This window comes from Trichomycterus rosablanca, chromosome 4 (genome assembly GCF_030014385.1).
Source record: "Trichomycterus rosablanca isolate fTriRos1 chromosome 4, fTriRos1.hap1, whole genome shotgun sequence".
In the NCBI taxonomy this organism is placed as follows: domain Eukaryota; kingdom Metazoa; phylum Chordata; class Actinopteri; order Siluriformes; family Trichomycteridae; genus Trichomycterus; species Trichomycterus rosablanca.
In genome coordinates, this window is record NC_085991.1 from 39,401,828 (window position 1) to 39,421,782 (window position 19,955).

A 19,955-nucleotide genomic window follows, 5' to 3' on the forward strand; every position below is an offset into this window, starting at 1 on the left:
GGGACACAATCGTGAAGTAGAACGAAATGTATTGGATATTTTAAACTTTTTTTAGAAATAAAAAACTAAAAAGTGGGGCGTGCAATATTATTCAGCCCCTTTACTTTCAGTGCAGCAAACTCACTCCAGAAGTTCAGTGAGGATCTCTGAATGATCCAATGTTGACCTAAATGACTGATGGTGATAAATAGAATCCACCTGTGTGTAATCAAGTCTCCGTATAAATGCACCTGCTCTGTGACAGTCTCAGAGTTCTGTTTAAAGCGCAGAGAGCATCATGAAGACCAAGGAACACACCAGGCAGGTCCGAGATACTGTTGTGGAGAAGTTTAAAGCCGGATTTGGATACAAAAAGATTTCCCAAGCTTTAAACATCTCAAGGAGCACTGTGCAAGCGATCATATTGAAATGGAAGGAGTATCAGACCACTGCAAATCTACCAAGACCCGGCCGTCCCTCTAAACTTTCAGCTCAAACAAGGAGAAGACTGATCAGAGATGCAGCCAAGAGGCCCATGATCACTCTGAATGAACTGCAGAGATCTACAGCTGAGGTGGGAGACTCTGTCCATAGGACACAATCAGTCGTACACTGCACAAATCTGGCCTTTATGGAAGAGTGGCAAGAAGAAAGCCATTTCTCAAAGATATCTATAAAAAGTCACCTGGGAGACACACCAAACATGTGGAAGAAGGTGCTCTGGTCAGATGAAACCAAAATCGAACTTTTTGGCCACAATGCAAAACGTTATGTTTGGCGTAAAAGCAACACAGCTCATCACCCTGAACACACCATCCCCACTGTCAAACATGGTGGTGGCAGCATCATGGTTTGGGCCTGCTTTTCTTCAGCAGGGACAGGGAAGATGGTTAAAATTGATGGGAAGATGGATGGAGCCAAATACAGCACCATTCTGGAAGAAAACCTGTTGCAGTCTGCAAAAGACCTGAGACTGGGACGGAGATTTATCTTCCAACAAGACAATGATCCAAAACATAAAGCAAAATCTACAATGGAATGGTTCACAAATAAACGTATCCAGGTGTTAGAATGGCCAAGTCAAAGTCCAGACCTGAATCCCATCGAGAATCTGTGGAAAGAGCTGAAAACTGCTGTTCACAAACGCTCTCCATCCAACCTCACTGAGCTCGAGCTGTTTTGCAAGGAAGAATGGGCAAAAATTTCTGTCTCTCGATGTGCAAAACTGATAGAGACATACCCCAAGCGACTTGCAGCTGTAATCGCAGCAAAAGGTGGCGCTACAAAGTATTAACGCAAGGGGGCTGAATAATATTGCACGCCCCACTTTTCAGTTTTTTATTTCTAAAAAAAGTTTAAAATATCCAATAAATTTCGTTCCACTTCACGATTGTGTCCCACTTGTTGTTGATTCTTCACAAAAAATTAAAATTTCATATCGTTATGTTTGAAGCCTGAAATGTGGCAAAAGGTTGAAAAGTTCAAGGGGGCTGAATACTTTTGCAAGGCACTGTAGATGGATGGATGGATGGATAGATGGATGGACAGATAGATGGATGGATGGATAAATAGATACATGGATGGATGGATAGATAGATGGATGAATAGATAGATGATAGATAGATGGATGGACAGATAGATGGATGGATAGATAGATGGATGGATGGATGGATAGATACATGGATGGATGGATAGATAGATGGATGAATATATAGATGGATAGATAGGTGAATAGATGGATGGACAGATGGATGGATACATAGATAGATGGATGGACAGATAGATGGATGGATGGATAAATAGATAGATGGATAGACGGATGGACAGATAGATGGATGGATAGATGGATGGATAGATAGATAGATGGATGGATAGATAGATGGATGGATAGATAGATGGATAGATAGGTGAATAGATGGATGGACAGATGGATGGATACATAGATAGATGGATGGACAGATAGATGGATGGATGGATAAATAGATAGATGGATAGACGGGTGGACAGATAGATGGATGGAAAGATGGATGGATAGATGGATGGATGGATGGATGGATAGATGGATGGACAGATAGATGGATGGATAGATAGATGGATGGACAGATAGATGGATGGATGGATAAATAGATAGATGGATAGACGGGTGGACAGATAGATGGATGGAAAGATGGATGGATAGATAGATGGATGGATGGATGGATAGATGGATGGACAGATAGATGGATGGATAGATAGATGGATGAATCGATAGATGGATAGATGGATGGACAGATAGATGGATAAATAGATAGATGGATGGACAGATAGATGGATGGATAGATAGATGGGTGGATGGATGGACAGACAGACAGGCAGACAGACAGATACTTTATTAATACCAAAGGACATTAGGAAACACTGTTTTTTTCAAGGTGAATCTCTTATACTCTTACCCCCTTCATATTTACAGCATTAGCTGACGCTCTTCTCCAGAGCAACTTCTTTCTGTAGTACTGTAGTACAAGTAGACAAAACTCCACTGGGATAAATGGTCTTGGAATGGTTTATCATTTATTAAATCTATTTTTGCACTGGTGGTACAGTTGGTGGAGTGGGTGCTGCACAAAAATATGGGTCCCAAGGAGCTGGGTTTGATTCTTGCCTCCAGTAAATGGTTTGGGAGTTGTGCTTATTCTTGCTCATTCCACGTGGGTTTCTTTTGGGGTTTCTGTTACCTCCAAAAAGCATGTGGAGGGTGGATTGGCCCTAGGTGTAAGTGGGTGAACATGTGAATTAATTTAGCTCTGTAGAGCCTAGTGGGTAGAGCTTTGGGCTATCAATTGAAAGGTTGTGGGTTTGAATTCTGGCTCTGCTATGCAGTCACTGTGGTGCCCTTAAATCTCTCGTTTCTAGAGGCTACATATAATGGCTGACTCTGAGCTCTGACCCCAGCTTTCATTGTACTGTACATGTGTATCTGTATATATAACAAATGAAGGCATTCTATTCTATATTCTTTATTCAATTTACATTTTCTGCATTTAGCAGACGCTTTTATCCAAAGCGACTTACAGTACTGTGACAGTACACAGTCTGAGCAACTGAAGGTTAAGGGTCTTGCTCAAGGGCCCAACAGTGGCGACCTGGCCGTGGTGAGACTTTTAACCTTTTGATTGCTAGTCCAGCACCTTAACCACTAGGCTACAACTGCCATACATTTTAATGGATTGACACCTTATCTAGAGTGTATCCTTGCATTTCGCCAAGTGATACTGATAACAAAGGACCCAACTGTAACACCGTGACAAGAATGAAGCAGTATGTAAAAATTCATAAGGAAATAAAATAATGAATATAGTGAATTTCTGCACTTCAAAGAGCTTTTAATCACTGTCTATAAGACAACTGCCCAACAAATGATGATTTAAATGCTGGGTATTTAGAGAATTGGTTCTGGCTTCCATTAAATCCAAAAAAAGCTTTTTGCTTGCAGTGGAGGCTCAAATACCTCCACTGCATGTTGCATAATTTTGCATACCTGAAATACGATTCAAGGCAAACCCACCCAAGTAATGACTTTATTTAATGGTACCTTACCATAGAACCATGATTGTGGATTAGTGAACAGTCTGAGCCAGCAGATCCTGAGGTTTCCTCAGAGTTGCTGACCTGACACCATCTCTGATTGCTCTCCTGCCTGCTTGATGACTTAGTTCAGAAACATGGCCTGTTCTGGACAAGGTGAGGGGAGCTAAAATAAATCCAATAACAAGAGGTCATTCTCAACCAGGACTGGAGCCTAATGCAACTTTTCCCATTTACTTGTTCATTTTAAGGTACACTTATCTTAAAAATGGAAATATTAAATGATTTCTCTGCAGTGTAACACTCCAGGCTACAAGGTCAAAAAATGAAGGCGGGTGAGCGCTTCCGATGCCACGGGAATCGGGCGAGTAAAAGAGGCGGCGTGCGGCCTATCATTTCGCTCTAAGTGGGAGGATGGAGGGTTAAAAAAGCCTCTGGCCTGCAGTAACGTTCACTCAAATACTAAAAAGAGATAACGAAAGAGCGAGGGCATGAAAGAGAAAGGCCAAAACAGAAGGGCGAGAAAGATAGGGCGAGAGTAGCCGGAGCAGCGGGGAATCTTGTCAAGAAAAGTAATACAGCTCTTTCAGCTCAGCTCATGTCATGCTGTCAGGGAGGGATGCTTGGCCTTTCTTCAAGTACTGAGGTATCACTTATGAAAACATCACAGGCCAGTGCAAGTGTGTATGTGTGGGTGAAACGAACCAAAAAAAAGTCTTTCTGTCTTTGGGTTCTTAAAAGCGGAATCCGGATCCCCTCTGGACAGGTTTTTCCTGCTCGTAATGTCAGAATCTTGTTCTTTAGGCCAGGCCTGAGTACTCGAGCATGGCAGAGGCAGAAAATGGACAGAGAGCTTGAATTTCTCCCACTGGATCACAATCCTAATGACACGGTGTCTTACACCAGAGAATCCATTCAGCCCGGCTGGCACTGAGGGAATAGCTTCACTCACTTTAATCTGTACCTGTCATGTCCCACTAACCTCTGTCCTTGTCACCCACCGTTCTCTCTTCCCTGTGTCTTTGAACTTCTTCTGGAAAACCAAATGCAGAACTTCTACTAGCTTGATGCACAAGAAGTCTATAGACCAACAGGCAATTAGCATTTTTCTAGTTTATAGACATGTCCTGTATCCATCACATGGAATAAAAATCATTCATTTCTCTCTAGTAACCCATTCATAACATGCTCACCCATTCATTCAGTAAAACCTACGTCCATTTACAGTTGCAGTTTGCCTTTAAGTATGTTTCTAAGTATGATTTTAATGTCATATTTTACACACTTAGGTTACATTCATGACAGAGGCGGTAGTTACTCATTACTCAAGATTACTCAAGAGTCGTGAACAATTTTGTATCTCCGATTCACCTCACTTACAGTGTATCACAAAAGTGAGTACACCCCTCACATTTCTGCAGATATTTAAGTATATCTTTTCATGGGACAACACTGACAAAATGACACTTTGACACAATGAAAAGTAGTCTGTGTGCAGCTTATATAACAGTGTAAATTTATTCTTCCCTCAAAATAACTCAATATACAGCCATTAATGTCTAAACCACCGGCAACAAAAGTGAGTACACCCCTAAGAGACTACACCCCTAAATGTCCAAATTGAGCACTGTTTGTCATTTTCCCTCCAAAATGTCATGTGACTCATTAGTGTTACTAGGTCTCAGGTGTGCATAGGGAGCAGGTGTGTTCAATTTAGTAGTACAGCTCTCACACTCTCTCATACTGGTCACTGAAAGTTCCAACATGGCACCTCATGGCAAAGAACTCTCTGAAGATCTTAAAAGACGAATTGTTGTGCTACATGAAGATGGCCAAGGTTACAAGAAGATTGCCAACACCCTGAAACTGAGCTGCAGCACAGTGGCCAAGATCATCCAGCGTTTTAAAAGAGCAGGGTCCACTCAGAACAGACCTCGCGTTGGTCGTCCAAAGAAGCTGAGTGCACGTGCTCAGCGTCACATCCCACTGCTGTCTTTGAAAGATAGGCGCAGGAGTGCTGTCAGCATTGCTGCAGAGATTGAAAAGGTGGGGGGTCAGCCTGTCAGTGCTCAGACCATACGCCGCACACTACATCAAATTGGTCTGCATGGCTGTCACCCCAGAAGGAAGCCTCTTCTGAAGTCTCTACACAAGAAAGCCCGCAAACAGTTTGCTGAAGACATGTCAACAAAGGACATGGATTAATGGAATCATGTCCTATGGTCTGATGAGACCAAGATTAATTTGTTTGGTTCAGATGGTCTCAAACATGTGTGGCGGCAATCAGGTGAGGAGTACAAAGATAAGTGTGTCATGCCTACAGTCAAGCATGGTGGTGGGAATGCCATGGTCTGGGGCTGCATGAGTGCAGCAGGTGTTGGGGAGTTACATTTCATTGAGGGACACATGAACTCCAATATGTACTGTGAAATACTGAAGCAGAGCATGATCCCCTCCCTCCGGAAACTGGGTCGCAGGGCAGTGTTCCAGCATGATAATGACCCCAAACACACCTCTAAGACGACCACTGCTTTATTGAAGAGGCTGAGGGTAAAGGTGATGGACTGGCCAAGCATGTCTCCAGACCTAAACCCAATAGAACATCTTTGGGGCATCCTCAAGCGGAAGGTGGAGGAGCGCAAAGTCTCGAATATCTGCCAGCTCCGTGATGTTGTCATGGAGGAGTGGAAAAGCATTCCAGTGGCAACCTGTGAAGCTCTGGTAAACTCCATGCCCAGGAGAGTTAAGGCAGTTCTGGGAAATAATGGTGGCCACACAAAATATTGACACTTCAGGAACTTTCACTAAGGGGTGTACTCACTTTTGTTGCCGGTGGTTTAGACATTAATGGCTGTATATTGAGTTATTTTGAGGGAAGAATAAATTTACACTGTTATATAAGCTGCACACAGACTACTTTTCATTGTGTCAAAGTGTCATTTTGTCAGTGTTGTCCCATGAAAAGATATACTTAAATATCTGCAGAAATGTGAGGGGTGTACTCACTTTTGTGATACACTGTACATGTCTCCTTGGAGCTCCTGGAGGAAACCTACGCAGACATGCAAACTCCAGACAAAAAGGACTTAGACCACTGTACCTGGTATTCAAAACCCAGGACCTTCTTGCTGTGAGGCAACAGTGCAATCCACACACCATGCCGCCCTAGCAGAAGCTTGTACCCAACGTGACTTGCAATTATGACTGAATACAATTTGAGCAATTAAGGGTTAAGGGCGTTGTTTAAGGGCCCGACAGTGGCAACTTGGCAGTGGTAGGGCTTTAACTAGCAACCTTCAGATTACTAGTCCAGTAGCTTAACCACTGAGCTACCACGTCCTGGTAATTGGATTTCTGCTCAATAATCGGTGTATATTATTATGTATATTATTATGTATATTATTATGTATACTGGTAATCAGCTTGCTATCAAATTTCTGTGTCTGTGCTTGTGTGTCTGGGGAGGTCATTCTGCGAAATTAGTAAACATTACATAAAGTGAATAAATGAATAAATAAAAGTTGACATAAAGCTGTTTACCAAAATGAAAACCTAAAACAAACTTTTGCACTATGCCAAAAATGAATTCATGCTTTAATAGATGAAAAAACAAACCATTATTCAGTTATTGGATGGTTAGAAAGACAGAGACGGGGACACATTCACTGTCTGAGTATTAATAGGTCGGTATTTGCATAACAGTGTGTTATGTGTTTGCCTGAAGAGAATAATTCTGCAGTTTAAGTTATACAATTGGGATGTTTTTGGGATTTACTTCAGTCTTTGTTAATAATATTTCTGTATGTTTGGTATGTTGAGTATAAGCTGTACACATTCTTACATTCATACAAGGTTGGTCTACACTGTTTTAAGTACAACTGATGAGACACTAAGCTAGGGCTGGGTGCTATATCGCAAATATCGATATATTTGATATTAATTTTTCAGACGATGTTAAAAATGACCATATTCGGTATATGGAGTATGCATAAAATACACAGGTTACCATTTGAGAACGCTTTCTTTAGCGTATGACGGGTGGGCGCGTGCATGCACACACATGCAAACTGAATCACTGAGTCAACAAGTCAGAAACGACTCTTTTTAGGTGAATTATTAATTGGAATCGAATCAGGTAGCTGTGCTCCTATCTATGGTAAAGATTCATTCTTTTTGCCTCACTCTGTTTCATTATGATGTTGTGCGTAAACAACTCTATGAATCAGTTCATTTATTAAAAAGATTCAGCTGTATAAACCAATCAGAGTTTCCGAATTCAGATTTTGGGCAGAATTTCAATCTCTCTTTCATTGGTTGTTGTATACGTGACAGTTTAGTGAACGAATTATCAGCTACAGACTGGATGCTAAAAGACACAACTGGTATTTTAGACATCTAATTATGTTTTATTTCCAGGTTACAGCTGCATTTCTTTATGTTATAATCCAATGATTATATTCCCTTTGTTCTTTGCTGTTGTCCCCTATTTATGAGCTATTACACTGGCTGCACTTTTGCTGAAGTTTAACTGCTGACTTTTGGTACCAAATCAGAAGTGTGTCAGTTGCATTGTATGACCTCCAAAACCCAGTTCTAGCTTGTATAGACCAGTTCTTATGTTCTAGCTAAGAAATCTCTGTTAATGATGGAATCTGTCACTATCCTACAAGGTCACTGATGGGAGTATAAAGGGTGATTTTCTTATCACACTCACCAAGATTTCATGTGAGCCATCTCTGACTGATTCTTCTGGTTTATGATATTCCAGTCCGCCCATCCTCCACTGTGTGTAACATTGGTGTTCTACTTGACTCCAGCCACACTTTTGGCCCATGTATTTAATCTCTGACTAAGTCTCTATTTATCCAGATCTGCAATATTGCTAGAGTCCACCCTGTGCTGTCTTTTCAGGATGCTGAGATCCTAGTACATGCTTTCATTACATCTATAGGCTGGATTGTTGTAATTCTCTGTTCTATTGTCTGTTGGCTAAAACTTTAACAGTATATCCACAACTCTGCAGCCACACAAAGCATATGAGGACAAAAAAACTGGGATGGATGGACATAGGAGTGGGGATAGCTGAGGTGAGGTCAAGTTAAAATGTGAAGAAAGGTGATATTAAGCTTTCTGAATGCTACACATTGGTAGGACTTTGTTTTACACCCACACAAGGGCCATTAATCTTTTGCCTAATTGTTTTTTATTAATTATTATTATTAATATTAATAAATTATAAATTATTATTATTATTATTAATTATTCTCAGTGGTTAAGGTGCTGGACCAGCAATCAGAAGGTTGTTGGTTCTTCGAGCTTTTAACCCTTATTTTCCTGGATTGTATTTGGTCACAATTATAAGTTGCCTTGGAAAAAAGTGTCTGCCTAGGCAGGCCATAGCCTGCATTTATTATTAGTAGCATTTATTATTAGTATATTGAGGAGACATAATAAACATATCTGAATATTGGGGGTTGATGATGTGAAGCATATCATGTCACAGGTGGGAGTTTGTCACTTTGGACTGCCTAAGTTTATAACAAATAATACATATAATACATATAAAAATGGGAGTAAGCTGAGCATTCTCTTGGTATGCTAGTTTACACTGGCACAGTGGTGTTTAATAAGTATTGTGAGCCACTAATAGGTGTCACGCTCTAGATGAAATCTGTCTGTGGGCTGCATTTGAACCCAGGCTGGAATTTGAGCATGCTTGATACACTACGAGTCAAAAATACAGACACACCTGAAGGGAAATCAGGCAACAAATGGTCATTCCAGACTGTTGGAAATCATTCCATGGAATTTTCCAAACAAAGTAAAGTGCGGATAACAGCAAAAAGCAGTTTTAGGACACTTATATAATGTTTTAGCCTTACAATGTTCATAAAACGCAGCAGAAATATATTTAACCTGTTATGCAGAGAAACAGCTATCTATCAAACGAACTGTTGTTGTAGTACCTGTAGGCTGAGTGCGCTGCTGATGTTGACTCGTGGTAATGACAGTGTTATGTTCATGCTGCTTAGCTTTCCCAGCCACTTCTCCAGCCGCTCCAGGGTCAGCAGACGCTCCAGCCTGGTGAGATTCTCCACATGGAAGGGCAACAGAAGCACCATGCTAGCCTTTCCACCCCACAGTCCCAGTTCCAACACCTGCACCATATTCTCTATGTCCTCATAGTGCCGATATACACCTACACATACACACACAAAGAATGAGTTGAACACAGTGAGAAGAGGTATGGGATTTATATTCATTTATCATGTTTTACCACCACTTTATCTTATTTAGGGTACAATTTACAGGGAAAAGACCAGAAAACACCCTAGACAGGTTGCCAGTCCATCACAGGGCAAACACACACACACACTTGGGGGATTTTAGTACCTCCAATTGACCTGACTGCATGTCTTTGGACTGTGGGAGGAAACGTGGAGTTCATGAGGAAACTAGGCGCTCGGTAGGAACACACTGTACAGGGCGCCAATCCATGGCAGGGCTTCAACCGTCACCCTCAGACATAGCCAACCATGTCTGTATAGACACCTGGCTGACCAATAGCACTGCTAAGATTTTGCCCATTGTTGCTTGATACAAGACTTTTGTTTAACAATCTGTGTTCATCTTTGTCTGATTCTCCTCTTCATGATGTGCCTTACATTTTCAATAGGAGACAGAAGTGGACTGCAGGCAGGTCAGTTAAGCACACATACTCTGTGTCTACAAAGCCTTGGTGTCGTAGCACATGCACAAAATAACATAACCATGGAAGATTCACCTCGATGGCAGCCTTCACCTTAGTAATACATTTACTCATATGCAAGTCACCCATGCTGTGGGCACTGATGCACCCACATACCATGACAGATGTTTGGATTTTGCACCTTTCATTGAGAACAGTCTGAATGTTCCTTTTCATATTTGGCATGATGTCCGTTTTTCCTAAAAACAAGCTAAAATGTGGATTCCTCTGACTACAGCACACGTTTCCACTATCTCTTGATCTATCTTAGATAAGCTCGAGCCCAGAGAACTCGGCGACGTTTCTGCAGAGCATTGATGTATGGATTATTCCTGAGCCCATGTGGCTATATTTATCACAGTATTATGACAGTTTCTCATGCAAAGCCATATGAGGGCTTAAATGTCAAGAACATTTAACAGTGTTTTCTGGCCTTACCTTACACAAACTGAGATCTCTTTGGGTGCCTGGACAAATCACCTGACTTGAACCCCCTGGATAATTTACAGTTTTATTTTTATCATAATTCATAAGTATCCATTAATATCCAATTAGTATCAAACTGAAGCTCCAGCTACACTGTATGGCTAAAATTATGCTCATAAGCTACTGGCTTTACTGTATATCGGATATGAGAACTAAAACAACATGTTTAAGTCAGTAAAAGATCCATCACTTATTTATTTTGTAATTTATATAAAATACCAGTATACAGTATACTCTAACCTGTTGTACATACTCTAGTATATACACTGATCAGCCATAACATTAAAACCACCTCCTTGTTTCTACACTCACTGTCCATTTGATCAGCTCCACTTACCATATAGAAGCACTTTGTAGTTCTACAATTTCTGACTGTAGTCCATCTGTTTCTCTACATTCTTTTTCAGTTTGCTTTCACCCTGTTCTTCAATGGTCAGGACCCCCACAAGACCACCACAGAGCAGATATTATTTGGTTGTTGGATCATCAGAATTGCTGTGTCTTATCCACTCATACCAGCACAACACACACTAACACACCACCACCTGAGAATGATCCACCACCCAAATAATACCTACTCTGTAGTGGTCCTGTGGGGGTCCTGGCCATTAAAGAACAGCATGAAAGGGGGCTAACAAAGCATGCAGAGAAACAGATGGACTACAGTCAGTAATTGTAGAACTACAAAGTGCTTCTATATGGTAAGTGGAGCTGATAAAATGGGCAGTGAGTGTAGAAACAAGGAGGTGGTTTTAATGTTATGGCTGATCAGTGTATACCCTAACTATGTACCAAAATAAGCTTGGCAAATGATTTTGAAAATGTAAAAGCAGACTAGTGCTGACAACAGACGTGAGTAACAACATCATTAATTACCTGCTTGGTGCATCATCTGTACTTTGGTGTACTTGGTCCCCAGAAAATTTCGCAGATCTTCATTGTCTTTGTCAAAGTCATGATTCCAAAACCCTAAAGTAAAACAAAACACAAATCTTTACTCATTAACATCCAAAGTTGGTCAGGAGTTAATCATACAGCAAGACAATCTACAGGTTTCAACCAGCGAGGATGAGTCCCTGCTGAGTCTGGTTCATCTGAAGGTTTCTTTCTATAATTTTAAGGGAGATTTTTCTTGCCAGTGTCACCCTTGGCTTGCTCAAAATGGGGTTTTGGTCTGTCGGTCCTGGATGCTGTGAAGTTGCTTTGAGACAATGTCTATTGTACAAGGCGCTACAAATATATTTGACTTGACTTGACAAGTGCAACACATTTGTGGGAACTTCTGCAACAATGTTGTTAAGTACCTAAATAATATTTAAGAATATTGCAAAAAGAACTCCAAGTGTCTTCAGCTGTTAAGGTTGCTACTTTGCTAAGTCAAACATTTATATTCAATTTTGTTTAACAAAACAATTTCATGAGGTTCATGGGTGAGTGTCTAGTGCCCTGCACTAGATTGATGTCCTGCCCAAGGTGTATTCTTGTCACAATAAAAATAGTTTAATATAGATGGGGGTCTACTCCATGTAAATGTTTATGATTTTAGGATGTTATGCTCAACAACCTTATTGGCACACTTAAAAATCATTTGGAATGCCTTCTAAGAAGAAAAGGGGCTGTTCTAGATGCAAGAATAATAAATAGATGAATGGATGGATGGAAAAATAGATAGATGGATGGATGGATGGATGGATGATAGATAGATAGATAGATAGATAGATAGATAGATAGATGGATGGATGGATGGATGGATGGATGGATGGATGGATGGATGGATGGATGGATGGATGGATGGATGGATGGATGATGGATGGATGGATGATAGATGGATATATAGATGGATTGATAGATATATAGATGGATGGATGGATGGATATATAGATATATATGGATGGATGAATGGATGGATATATAGATGGATGGATAGATATATACATGGATGGATGGATGGATATATAGATGGATGGATATATATATAGATAGATGGATGGATGGATGGATGGATGGATGGATGGATGGATGGATGGATGGATAGATAGATAGATAGATAGATAGATAGATAGATAGATAGATAGATAGATAGATAGATAGATAGACTTTTTGTCATACAGTGTAGTTTATAAATGAGGATTGTTTTTTTCTTATCTTGTACAATCAAATTAGTAAATATAACTAAAATTGCCAAAATGTTGGTATTCTGGAAACTTCCATCCATCCACATCAGATATTTTTACATAGTATTTAATTCATATTTCTTTTTCATATCATTGTCATCAACAGCTTCATCCTGATCAGGGTTGTGGCAGGTCCAATTCCCCTGGCAACACTGGGCACAAGGCAGGAATACAGAAACAGGGCACCAATCCATCGCAGGGGTTTAGCCACCCCCTCAGACATGGCCAATCACGTCCATTTTATTAGACACCGGGCCAGCCAACAGAACTACCGAGATACAAGTCAGGATTTCGGTGGTAGTGGCCAATGAAAATTAGTCCACTACGCCTCTACAAATACACACAGTGTTCAATGCTGTTAACATCAAGTGAAAAAGAACATCAGCTAATCTTGTTTTGTGCCAGCGAATGAGGCCATTCTTCAAAGCAAAGGCGGCTTCCACTACGAACTTGACAGATTAGATCCTATTAGGCTGAAATGGTACAGAACTACATTAGGGACACTGACAAAACGAGAAAAGAGAGAGATGAAATGAAGACAAGGCAATAGATGGAGAAAAATAGAGGCTGTGCATATGAGGAAGGGGAGTCGCAGGACATATTATTGCAGTCCATTAAACCCATTACGTTCTATAACAAAGATGTCATTCGATAAAGAGACTATTAGTGGAATTATAGTCACATGTGCTTTTTCCCTAGTCTTTTCTCCCTGTTGAATTAGCCACAGCAAAGTGTGTCTATGTGTGTGTGTTTGTGACATAGACAAAAAGAAAGTGAGAGATAAAAAAAATCTCCATTATTCCTATAATAGCTTCGGGGTTACAGTATTTCACCCCATTATTGTAACCCACTACATCAATTTCTCTAGTCCACTTATGGGGTTAAAGGAGATAGTCCTCATTAGCAGTCCATGGCTGCTAGAACTCAGTACCCAGTCACCTTTTCATACAGTAGACATGAGGCTGATTTAAAGCTTGATGTTAGTCGGGTTTGTGGGAAGCAGTTTGTCTCTGCCGGATCTTTACATTTTCACTACATTAGTGCTATGCACCACCATTTCTCATCATTATGGCTTTCGTATTTAGAAATATGCTAGTAATAATAAAAATAGGTCTATAGCTAAATAAAGCCCTTAAAAGAGAATTCTCTGTGCTTATGGGGCAAAGGCATTAATTGGTCTGTCTGAAAACCTAGTGAGCTCTCTACAGCATTCTACGTCATCTTACGCGCACTCCCTAAAAGAAGCTGACTGAATTCTTAGATGCCTTAAAATGCTGCCTACTAAGGTGCCTTATTTCGAAGCTATAAACTGACTGAATAATGAGGGAGGCATCCAAGGCTTTCTTAGTGGTGAAGGCAATCCCTGCAAGCTAAAAAGCAGCACATTTGAGTTGGTAAAACCATACAGTGGTAGCATAAAACTTGACGTAAATTGGTTCTAGGAGTGGCGTTAAGTTTAAAAGGCGTTGAGTTTCAAGGTACTTTTTATCATGAGGATGTATGGGAAACCTGTTAATGCTTCCATGGTCCTGTGGAACTGAATATATTTCAGGGTTATGTAAAATAATTGGGTTGTTTTTGATAGTTATACACTAAACACAAATATAAAAAAAAAAAAAAAACACTGAAATACATCTTTACCTTTACTTCTTAGTTGTTTCCATATGCTTCTTAATCGTGGAGATGCTTGATCTTGGAATACCGTATTCCGTTCATTAAAGGCACATTCACATGCTACGGAGTTTGGCTCTGCACAAAGCTTAAAGTGACTTATTGTACCAAAACAACAAGCGAGGAGTTTAATTAGTGGAGAGAACTTATGAGCAGTGTTTTGTACTCTCCTGGAAAAGCTGATTTTCACAATTTCTCAGTACCCCAAGCTGTAACACAAGTTTAAAAGTGAAACAGGAGGAAAATCCAGCTAAACGCAGATACATGTGGACACTTTCAGAGTGAATTTGACAGTTATATTACACAAATACAGATTCAACTTATATTCGCACTTTGACAACGTTTTATCACACTGCTCAAACCAAGTGCTGAACAAAGCGGCAGTCACACACTTGTCGAGTTTAAGGGGTACAAATTTCTCAACGCAGGGCGTCGAGTTTCAAAGATTTCGAGTTTAGGGGACGTCGAGTTATATGGTACCACTGTATTTTTTTTTTATTTTTTTTATGCATTTTCTCCCGTTTTTCTCCCTTCTTTTTTAGCGCGTCCAATTGCCTGATTGTGCCATTCTTCCTCTTCACCAATGCCGATCCCCGCTCTGATTGAAGAGAACGAAGCTAACCCACACCCCCTGCGACACCTGGACACGAGTGCAGTGCACATCAGCTTTGTGTACGGAGACACACACCCTGACAGCACTCTTTTCCCATCTCTGTGCAGGCGCCATCAATCAGCCAGCAGAGGTCATAATTGCATCAGTTATGAGAGAAACCCTATCCCTAACCCTATTTTTTTAAATATCCCACCCCTATATGAACAACAGGCCAATCGTTGTTCATGTGGCTGCTCAGCCCAGCCGGCAGGCAGAGCTGAGACTCGATACGATGTATTAGAGATCCCAGCTCTGGTTCCAGCATGTGATTTTATCGCTGCGCCACCTGAGCGGCCCACTGTATTAGTTTTGATGGAATGGAAGGAAGACTAGCTTTTGAACCTTCTGAGCTCTCTCTGCCGTCCAACAAAACTCACCTGTTTCACAGAGCAAGGCTCTAAACATGATCTTCATAACACTTCATAATCAATGTCCTGATTTATACTTATTACTAGTCAGAGTGTGTAACTGAACTTTAGCAAGTTAGCTTGTACTGAAATGAGCAGCTAATGCTGCTGAGAGAATTTCGCTTGATGGTGTGTTTGTGCAAGCCAAACAGTTTCTATTTGTGAAACAGACTTCAAAGCTTTGGTGTTTACTCTTAACTCTCAAAGCCAAAAATCAGTGAATCAACTCTTTTTGAAGCCAGCTCCCAAACTTACACAAGCGAATATGTTAAGATGAAACAATGTAGCATATTATCATTCTTTATTCGCTGCTCCGGGATTAATTAGCATTAATGACGCTTCTGTCCAACATTGCGGTGTAGTGGCAGAGTGGGAATGTCTGAAGTTGCTGATAACTAAAGGACCCCGGAGGCTTGAGGGTCCAAGGTTGCTGTTCATTTCATTTAGACAAAGAAACGGCCCTGAGGATTAATATTTATTTAATAAATGTAATAGCTAGATTTATTAATTTTGTTATTATTGTACTTTTGTAATAATGTGTGAATGTCACAATTATTGGCCTTGATATGAAGCTGCCACAACCACCCCAACCTTTCGGCTATAACTGCTGCCACTCTTTTAGAAAGGCTTTCAACAAGAATTTGGAGTGTGGTTATGTTCCAAAAGGTTCTTTGTGAGGTCTTGCACGGATGTTGCATTAGAAAGCAATAGACTTGCAACAGACATTCCAATTCATCTCAAAAATGTTTAAATAGGTAGCGGTCAGGGATCTGTACAGGTCACAGCAGTTCCACAATTTATTATTTATTTATTTATATATCTCCCAATGTAGTCATATCAAATTACCCGATTACATTACGCTTCCTCTCTACTGATGTTGACCTTCACTCCTGAGCGAGGAGAGCCGTGACTAACACATGCCCCCTCCGACACGTGTGCAGTAGCCGACTGCATCTTTTCCCCTGCACGAGGCGAGTTCATATTTGGATCAGCTTTGCACACAGAAAGACACACTCTGGTGTCCAGGTGGTGCAGCAGGATATTCCGCTAGCACACCAGCACTGAGATTCTAAACACCCCGTTTTGAATCTGGGCTCTGCTACTGGTCGGCTGGGCGCCATCTAGCAGGCATAATTGGCAGTGCCTGCAGCAGACACTAATTGGCCACCATGTCTACTGGGTGAGGAAATGACTGAACCAAGTGGGTAGGGTCTTCAAACACTGTGCAGGGACCCTGGTTAGCGGATAGAGACATCTGTGCAGAAGCACGGGCGTAAAGAAGAGGTCCGCTAGGACTGCGCATGCGTCGGAGGGCACGTGAGCAGCAAAATACTCTCCTTGAACACAATCAGGGATCCATAGCAGAAGAAGACAAATTGACTAAGCTAAATCAGGAGAAAAAGGGAGAAAATACATAAATAAATAGAAAAAAAAGACACTGATCACATTATCCCTGGTCTCTGTGCAGGCGCCATCACTCAGCCTGCAGAGGTCGTAATTCCACAGTTCTGTGAAATCCCCTTCGGCACCCGCCCTGTGAACGAGCCAATCATTGTTTGTGTAGGCGCCCAGCCTGCCGGTAGCAGAGCTGAGATTCAAATTCACAAGTCTGAGATGTCAGCCCTGGTGTGCTAGTGTGTTTTTACCACTGTGCCAACTAAGCAACCCCTTATTTATTTTTATATAAATTTTTTATACATAGTGCCAATCAGTATGAATCATCACAGACTTGTGTTTTGTCTTTTACTGTTTTATTAGACTTCAGATGCATACTTCTATCAATTGTGCTGTTGTAAAATTTTCAAAATCAGCAGACCAGTACAAAAACTTTCACACAACTTTCCAGAACAAAAGCGCCTAATGAGCTGAACCTGATACGTGTTGCTCCATAACTAGCCATTATGAGAAACACCTTACCCTGCAGGAGTGGGAAGCTTTATTCAATCGTAAAAATTTGTGCCAAGCATGGCGTACACCTCATGGCATGCACAAGCTTCACAGGCTGGTAAACACAACTAAAGGTGATCTCATCAGTTACACTAATTATAGTGAAGATGAAAGATGATCACCTCTGAAGTTCAAAATCATGACATCTGTGTGTTATTAAGAGGTGATTAAATGCTCATGAAGAAAATATTAATGGGGAATTATGAGGAATTCTCCAATGTGAGCCCTTAAAATACCAACAAGGGTTTTAAGGTTCATAAATTTAGTTGGATATCAGAATAGGTAATTAACCCTGGATCTGTATTTGGGTTCAGGATGTCACTGAGAGCATGCTCTTTATGGGTAGCACTGTCACTTAACAGCAAAAAGGCCCTGGGTTCAATTCCCATGGTGGAGCAGTCTGGGTCCTTTCTGTGTGGAGTTTGCATGCTCTCCCTGTGTATGTGTGGATTTCCTCTGAATGCTCCGGTTTCCTCTCACAGTCCAAATACATGCAGTAAGGTTAATTGGAATTGCCCTAGGTATAAGTGTGTGTTTGCCCTGTGATAGACTGGTGACCTGTCCAGGGTGTTTACTTCCTTTCGCCCAGGGAATTAGACCCACTGTGACCCTGAAGGGATAAAGCAGTGGTAATTACCTCTTGTAATTGGTTGTATTACCTATGACATACACCGATAAGGCATACCATTATGACCACCTTCCTAATATTGTGTTGGTCCCCCTTTTGCTGCACCATACACAACAAACTGTGATGCACTGTGTATTCTGACACCTTTCTATCAGAACCAGCATTAACAACTTCAGCAATTTGAGCTACAGTAGCTCGTCTGTTGGATCGGACCACACAGGCCAGCCTTTGCTCCCCACGTGCATCAATGAGCCTTGGCCGCCCATGACCCTGTCGCCGGTTTACCACTGTTCCTTCCTTGGACCACTTTTGAGAGATACTGACCACTGCAGACTGGAAACACCCCACAAGAGCTGCAGTTTTGGAGATGCTCTGACTTAGTCGTCTAGCCATCACAATTTGGCCCTTGTGAAACTCGCTCAAATCCTTACGCTTGTCCATTTTTCCTGCTTCTAACACATCAACTTTGAGGATAAAATGTTCACTTGCTGTCTAATATATCCCACCTACTAACAGGTGCTGTGATGAAGAGATAATCAGTGTTATTCACTTCACCTGTCAGTGCTCATAATGTTATGCCTGGTCGGTGTCCACAGTATAATCATAGAGTTAACTTGGCCTGGACAACACCAGTTTGTTGGGTGGATGCTGCTCATCAGCATGATCCCTAAGGTTCTGTGTTCAATTCTCATTTGGGGACTTTCTGCATAAACAATGTGCATATCCTTCCCCTGTCTGTATGGCTTTTTCTGGTACTTTAGGTGAAAAATAAAGTGAATTGGCTGCATCAAAATTTGCCCCTAGATGACAACCTGTGATCAACTGTTGTCCAGGGTCTATGTCTGCCATGTGTTTCCAGTGTTTCTGGGCTGTTCCAAACCCACCACAACCCCAACCCATACAACAGAACCCAGGTGCTCCATAGACCACTGAAGTTGTGCGTCATTCTGTAGTCCTCAATATGCCGATATTTGGAGACCCGGGTCTAAGTCAGATTTCCTATAGGAAAAATGAATGGGGTTTTCAAAGAATCGGCTTCGTGCGGTTATTTAAGAGGCTTATAAAAGAAAAAATAAATAACAATTTAAGAGGCTTCCAGTCTAGTGACGTCAATTCAGTGCGCAGTAGCATTAGCTTATGTAGCAATATTCATATTTTGACTCTTTAACGACTTCGTAATTCAGAGGATCCAGTGATAATAGACAGAAGAATCTCCATAAAACTAAACGTAACAGCTCTGGAAAATTTTTTATGGCTACAGGATGTGAGAGAGGCAATTTGCGAAATCTCTTTATTCATTTTTCCCATTCAAAATATCTCTTAGACCCGGGTTACCAAATATGGGAATAACAACATGGCGTGGACTACAATATGAGGACACGACTTCAGAGGTCTATTAAAGGCTGCACATGCAATTCCTTCTTAAAACAGTAAGGGATGTCAGCAGTCCAAGAGACCCATGATATATTCTAAAGACATTTTATAATAGTATAGATTTTTTATATAGTAGCTGACACCTTCTGGTGCTTATACATGAACATTAAGCTCTTCTAATGCTAATTATTTATTTACATTTACGGCATTTAGCAGACGCCTTTATTCAAAGTGATTTACAGTACTGTGACAGTATACAGTCTGAGCAATTGAGGGTTAAGGACCTTGCTCAAGGGCCCAACAGCAGCAAATTGTAAGTGGTGGG

General features: G+C 41.0%; 1 protein-coding gene across 1 annotated transcript in view; it reads right to left on the bottom strand.

The window, feature by feature from the left end:
• serpinh2 (serine (or cysteine) peptidase inhibitor, clade H, member 2) overlaps positions 1-19,955 on the bottom strand; it is a 51,202-nt gene that overhangs the window by 18,130 nt on the left and 13,117 nt on the right. Inside the window, exons 2-3 of the mRNA XM_062993305.1 lie at positions 11,654-11,746; positions 9,510-9,742 (exon numbers count right to left, since the gene is read on the bottom strand). Coding sequence (XP_062849375.1) covers positions 9,510-9,742; positions 11,654-11,746 — 326 coding nt within the window. The remainder of the gene's footprint in view (positions 1-9,509; positions 9,743-11,653; positions 11,747-19,955) is intronic.